The sequence below is a fragment of the Pygoscelis adeliae genome, unplaced genomic scaffold (genome assembly GCF_000699105.1).
Source record: "Pygoscelis adeliae isolate BGI_AS28 unplaced genomic scaffold, ASM69910v1 Scaffold42, whole genome shotgun sequence".
NCBI lineage: Eukaryota > Metazoa > Chordata > Aves > Sphenisciformes > Spheniscidae > Pygoscelis > Pygoscelis adeliae.
In genome coordinates, this window is record NW_008824283.1 from 9,107,122 (window position 1) to 9,114,164 (window position 7,043).

The 7,043-nt window shown below is 41.1% G+C and overlaps 1 protein-coding gene across 1 annotated transcript in view; it reads left to right on the forward strand.

Moving 5' to 3' along the window:
* The window catches only part of PIEZO2 (piezo-type mechanosensitive ion channel component 2), a 270,740-nt gene that overhangs the window by 131,320 nt on the left and 132,377 nt on the right, over positions 1–7,043 (forward strand). Inside the window, exon 7 of the mRNA XM_009318585.1 lies at positions 6,843–7,043. This exon is cut by the window's right edge and continues 19 nt beyond it. Within this exon, the coding sequence (XP_009316860.1) occupies positions 6,843–7,043 (201 nt within the window). The remainder of the gene's footprint in view (positions 1–6,842) is intronic.

A 7,043-nucleotide genomic window follows, 5' to 3' on the forward strand; every position in this document is an offset into this window, starting at 1 on the left:
ATTTTTCTATCCTGGCCTGCAGGCTGCAGCCCTCCCTCCATGCGCACCCCCTGTGCGTGTGTAGAGCCGTATTCCCTTTTTGCTTTCTGCAGACCCGCCTGAGCTCCCTCTGAGCACCGCATGTATCTCACACAAGATGACCTTAAAGAAGATACTTTTGCTAGGCAGTCCCATTTCTGTAGAGCTCAAGTATAATGACATGTGGGAATTGTTGCTGTGGAAGTTTTTGTATCTATTCTATGTCAGAAGAAGCAGGGAAATCCACTCTTCACATGCTGACACTTGCAGAAGAACTGTGGAGTTCTTCAAGTCTTTGTAAAATTGGAAATTCAAGAAACGATTACCTTAACGTGGTTTAGTATTGACTGCATGTTAAAAGTGCAGTCATTTATATCCCATTAAGGGCTTCCAGTTCCTTTGATGGTAAAACAGGTAGCAGCTAAATTTCTTTTCCAGCTTTTGTACTCACAGCTGGGTCTGTCTAAAGAATATTGCGTTACTTTGATTTATTTTTCTATATGCATTTTTATGGTATGTGCTGCTCCTAAAGGCAGGTAGGTAATGAATTCTTCCTACTCCTGTAACTATCTCATTTCTAAAGATAAAGGTTAAAAATATTTTTTTGGGGGGGAAAAAACCTTTTTGAGCAAGCTTGAAAATGGGAACTCAGTCATGTTACGGTATGTCCCATCTAGATTGAATGCACCATCTTAGGCACTATAGAGGAAATTGAAATAAAACAATGCGATAGTAGAGAGGGAATCTATTTCTATAGTTCTGCTGGCACGAATGTGGCTGAATCGAATAGCTTGTCTCAGATGATTCCTAAACCCAACTGTTCAATGTAAGCACTAAGGTTTTTAAAATGAGAAGAAAGTCCAGAAATTTGGACATGGTAATGGTTTGAACAGACTTATTAAAGGTGTCTAATAAATTGCGCCTGTGCTACTCTATCACAGGTATGGAATGAAAATATGGTCTCTAATTAAAGGTAAATAAATAGTTGTAGGAAGTGATTTCTTCATTCTCTGCCAAAGAGAGAATCATGGTTTTACAGTAACAGTGTCAGCAGGAGGCCATGAGTGTGTGCCTCAGGGCGTGCAAACTGCAGGGCAGCAGGAAGACGATCCAGCCCTCTTTAAATAAACTGGTGTGGCTATCAGGAGCAAGGGAGTCTGTGCTGAGCTCTGGGATGCTACAGCTAGAGCGATTCCTGTGGAGCTTGATTAAAATTGCCAGGAGGTCAGAGTGTGCGGTCTGCATTGTGGCTTGCTTGCTCTTGTCTCCTGACGAAGTGGGTGCACCTATCTTTTCTGCAAGCCAAACCAGGCACCTTCAAGCTAATCCAGATCTTGAAAGCACTTCTCTGGTATCACCAGCAATAAACAGCAGGGCCTGCCGCAATGTACAACTCTGCCCTCGTGCCGGACCTGTGTACCTGTAGCTGTTTGGGTAAGGCTGCTGCAGGGGGATCCCAGGAAGGAGCAGGCTCTGGGAAGTGGCTGGGTACTGGGGTGAGCCCTGCAGCCCCACGGGCAATTCAGAGGCAACAAGAACGTGTTTAAATCAGTGAACTCATGCACTGCTCCTCAGGAGGTTGTTTCAGGCTCTCCTTCACAGAGGTACTTTGCAGAGCATGACCACAAGACAAGCAGGTTGCCTTGGGAGCATGGCAGTGCTGCCAAGCAATCTAATTGCAGGTTGCATTTCTGCCACCTGCAGTCCAGACCCTTGGAAAACACAAAGTGTCATCTCAATATTACGTTTGATAATGAGGCTCATCACTGCATCTCTATGACTTTTTAAATGCCCACACATTTTTAAATGCCACATAGATAAATTGATAAGTTGAGCTGACACAGCAGGATCCATTTAACCTTTGTTCAAAATTCTAGAAGCAACATGTTAAAAACAGTTGGTGAACTTCACATAACTGTGTGTGTTTATCAGGCTTATTTTTCATTTTCTCACTCCTCTCTGTTTGTTTCATGGTTCTGGCTGGGAGGAAATGTCAAAATACTGCAGAAGAGGCTATTTGTACAGCATTTATGAGCCAACTGGAAGGAGGAAGCACCTGAACTCTCATGAGAAGTTATTCTTGTGAGCTTAGCAGTGCACGCTTGAGAGGTCCTGATAATTAATGCAATGCATTTGCAGGGATGGAAGTTGTGTCCATTCTGAGACTTGTATATCCTCAGTTGTAACAATTCTGGTTAGTTAAATTTTGTTGCTCTCATTATTTGAATTTTTGAAGAGTTTCATTCCTGTCCTCTCTAGAATCAAAAAGTCAACGAATGAGCAAATTTGTGTTTACAGACACAGTAGGTACAAAGCAAGGAGTGTTCTGAAGCAAGAATGGGTTTTAGGTTGGAGTTAAGGCTTCTTGTTAGTAAATACATCTCTGGGACTAGAGGATATCTTTATGCAGTAGTGTTTATATGGTACCAGATGAAACATTTAAAAGTTGGATGTTAATAAAGCAGCCCCCAAAGTAGCTAATGGACATTCTGGCCCTGGCCACAATAGTAGCTGCCATAGCTGCCACAGAGGCTGTACTGTTTCCTTGCCTGTTCTCTATCTCAATTTGGCAGTTTAAAATAGTGTTGTACAATAAATACTCCCGGGACTTCCACACGATTGCTGAAAAACCTAAACTGCATTTAGTTTGTTTATAAAAAGTCCTGGGGCCCTGCTCTGCAGAGCAAAGGTCATGGAAACACGTTTATGGCTTCACAAATGCTCTATACTCCTTGAATGGAGAAGTTTATTTGATTTAATCAGCATCCACAGGGATCCTGTAATTGCATAATAAGTAATTTATTATGGAATTAAAAGTATTTTTCTAACTGTAGCCTATGTAGCATGGATTTGTAGCTTTACACTAATCCACGTAGTAAAAAGAGCTTTGCAAAACAGTCTGACTGGAGTAATGGTGTTCTGTGATGAGCGCGTACTTGCATGGCTAATCATCAGAAAGTGTTAAAACAACAGGCACATTATCACCATGTTGGATGTAAAAACTGTTCGCTGTTTGCCTGCCTTCAGCAATTTGAAGTGCTCAATGTGCAAAACTGAAAAGCTGTCCCAGATAATCCAGTTGGTGGGCAGTGAGTATGAGAGTGGGGGAATCCAAAGTTTGTCTTTTTGACATACACTGGAACATGGCCTTTCAGCTACTTCAAGAAGGGAACATGGCCTTTCAGCTACTTGACTTCACCTTGAGTACTGAATTACAAACAGATATGTTTGTATACAAAAAAAATAAAACCTATAGTTGCTTAGCTGTCATAGTCTTTTCACTGAAATAATCGTCGACTGGGTCATGAATGACACCACTGGGAGGTAGACAGAATAAGGCTAAGGACTAAGGTATCATCCTTAAAAGCACTTGCAGATAGGGAAGAGAGAGATGTGGAAGCTAACCTGCCTCTTCCAGGGAGCATGTTGGTGCAAAGCCCTGGTCTCTGAAACCAGGCAGTCCTTGCACAGCCATATTATTGATAACGCAGGCTGTGATGAAAAGTTGCAAAACAGTACGCATCTGTTCTGGAAAAGCTTCCAGGACTGCAGATTATGGTTGTTGTTGATGGTCAGGTTTTCCCATTTGCTAGCTTGTCTTAAACTGAGGAGAGCGGTTGAAGAGCCCCAACTCCAAACAGAGATTTGTAGTTTTAGAAGGAAAACTTGGGAAATCAGTTTGGTATTTGCTGAGGTTCAGAATGCTGAAGTTTTCTTTCCCACAGCTGATGACCTCAGTAGCACCAGAAGTAGGTTGTTCTGCGTTTGCTGTGAGTGTTTGTGAGGTCCTAACTTTTTTGTAGAACTTGGAATTCATATTTTCATATCTAAATAAAAGTGGAAATACAAGGAAAGTTAACTTCTTTGGTAACTCATCAACTTGCAAGCTTTTAGCTATGCTTAAAGTGTGTAAGCACCAGTCCATGGAAATTTTGGACCATCATCTCCTCCTCAGCTGTGTCCTGGTCCAGTGAAATGCCCTCTTTCCTAGTGCTTCTCACTGGGCATGCTGTGTCATACATGTCAGTACTAGATTATTAATACTGAACTCCTAAGACAAAATGTAGCCTAAAGGTCCTTCAGATCAATGAAGCAAGAGTGATTAGCCTGGTCAAGTTAAAAAATTGTGGTCCTAGTTATCATGATAGGAAAATCCAAAGACCCATTTTGAGATCAAGGTGTGAAATTGGGCATTTGGCACCTGAGGTGAGGGAGGCAGGTAGGGGCAAGAGACAGAAAAGGATATCAAGTCCCACCTTTCATTGGACTGTTTTATGTGGTTTTTCTTACTTCCGTGTCCTCTTTTTTATTTTGCTGTTTGAAGATATTGTGTATTTTCCTCCAATTTATACTTAAAAATATTTTCATTTTGTTCATTTTTCCCTCAAGAACATTTTCTGCTTCTGCATGGATAACATTTTATTATTTTCTTTTGTGACTCTTCAGACTTTTATTTCCTGTTCCTGCATATGTATAATTAAGTGCTATCTCAGCAGTTTAGACAGAACTCCCATTCAGCTTAAGCTGTAATAAATGTATGAATCCTGTCTTCATGTTCAACGTAGATTCGTGGTATTCATAGAGATATGAGTCCTGACAGTCTCCCATGGAATAACTTATTTATTTTGAAATTATTCCTATACAACTTTTGTAAGTAATTCCAGATTTTTAATGCATATTGTCTTCAGAAAATTGAAAGCACTAGCTGAAGAAACAAGGGTCTCCTTCACACAGACCCATGTATAGTAGGCGTGCCATTTCGTAACCTTTAAATGTCCAGCAGTCTCACTCATTCTCTTTTGCTTGGAATATGAATGCTATTGAAGGTTTCACTGTTCGCTGGTTATATTAAGCTCAAGGCACAGAGCACTAGAGCCAGTTCAGGAGGAGCAGGATTGGGCCCCAAAAGGACTAGATGAGGAGCAGGTTCGTCTAGTAATTACAGCACAAGCAGAAGTGATCATAGCTTTTGCCCTTTGTATGGCTTTCTCGCTGAAACAGCTGTGGCAGAAGTTAGAGCATAATGTATCATTCAGCCTACTGGCAGCATTGTTTCTGAATATTTAAGTAGCTCCTGTTTAGGTAGGAGCTCAGATATGAGCAGCAGGGACGAACAGACAGAATGCCTCTTTGTGCTGCATGGCCCGAAATATGATGGCTACATGTTTGGGCTGCCATCTCCTCTCCATTATTTTGCATCAGGATCAATGATGCATATGTTGAGAGATCTGTAAGTGAATGGTGACAATAGCAAAGCAATTGAAATGCTAGTATACTCCATTTATAATGGGTATAGCTAGTGAAATAGCCAGATACGTCAAAGAGAAAGGTGGATTTCCCAGATCAGCCCTACTGTACTTAATATGTATTTCATTGTAAAATATATACCCTTGAGATTAAGCAGGCTTTTTCTGGGCATTCGCAACATTGTTAATGCTCCAAAATAAGAAGAGAAAGTTGGCACCAAGCTTAGAGGTGAAATGATGGAGCCTACAGGGAATTTTGTTCCCTTTGGGAATCCACATAACGAAATGGTACTGAAGAATTTGGTTAAGTCGGCTGAGAGTTCAGCTGTTCCTACTGCAATCTTATCTGGTGGTGTGGAATTTTTTGCTGCCAAAGGTCACCAATAAATATAAAACTGCTATTCTGATGAAAAATACCAATAGTCTCTCTTTCTCACTTTCACACACAGAGATACTGCTTGGCCAGAGCGTTAGCTAATACACAAGTTCAGATTAGTGCCAAAGAAGCTATGCCTTATTACACCAAGTGAGAACCTGGCTCAAAAATATTAATTTATTTTTTTAAATATGCCCCTACCTGTCTGTGAATGACTAATTTTTCCATAAATTGTATCTCTGGATGGGCCTCCTGCTAATCCTGCAGATTCTCACCATGGGTTGATGATTTAGTCTGCATCTCTCAATAGCTGTGTATGTCTTCTGGTCTCCAAGATACGATGGAGAGATGGTGAAGGCCACTGCCAAATCCTAACAAACTGCTCAAGTATGAGGGGCCTTTACACGTGTCCTTCTTTTCCTTTTTCCATTGTGTTGTTCTAAGCCACTGGTCTCATTTCCCCTGCTAAATTGTTGCAGATCACTCAAGCTTTCACTACTTCTCTCTTGCTCACTTTTTCTCCTTTTCTTTCACCATCAGCCGATCTCACGATTTCTCATTCTCTTCCTGAGCCTCTGCTTAGTGTATTTTTTCTCTCCCAAACTGCCCTTCAGTCACCAGTGAGCTATCTATCCATTTATTTCAGCCCTTGTTGCCCTGTCTCAGTTCACTCATACTCGCCGCATTCTAGGTTTTGCATGTAAAGTCCGAGAAAGGGTTCATGGGGAAGGGTTTCAAAAGTGAGGTTTGCTGATGAACATCAACCAGGAAGGCACTCGTCCTTAGTGGCTGGAGCTTATACCTAAAGCCATTGAGCCAAAGAGGAGTTTAACAGGTAATAGATAGCAAGATGGAAAGAATGCTGAGCAAACCAAACCAAATTTCATATAAAAATGAACAAGCAGCCTGTTGTGCACATCCAGAAGGACTGCAGTCTTTCTCAGAGACAACCCTTAACGTCCTTTTTTCTTGAGACAGATCTGAAGTGGGAGCCATCAATGTACAACTCCAGCTTTAGTACATCTTTCGTAACTCGTAACGAGTTGTTATACCTTTATTCGTAACTTTCTTGCACATAGTCAAAGATTATAAGCAGACTTCATTGTTAAATAATATATGCGTGGTTTTTAATTTCAAATTCCTTTGTCTCTCTCTCTCTCTCTCTTTTGCATTCTCTTTTTCTTTCCCCTCTTTTCCTTCAGGCTGTAAGAGAAAAGTTAGAGCCAGATGATGCTTTGATGTATGAAGAAGATCTGGATGACGAAGACTGTGGTGAAGCAGAATTTGAGGAAACCATGAAATTAAAACTGCTGCGTAGAATCGCCTCCCTAGCATCCAGACTGAGGGAGTTTATTGGCAACATGATAATCACCACTGGAAAAGTTGTTGTTACAATTTTACTT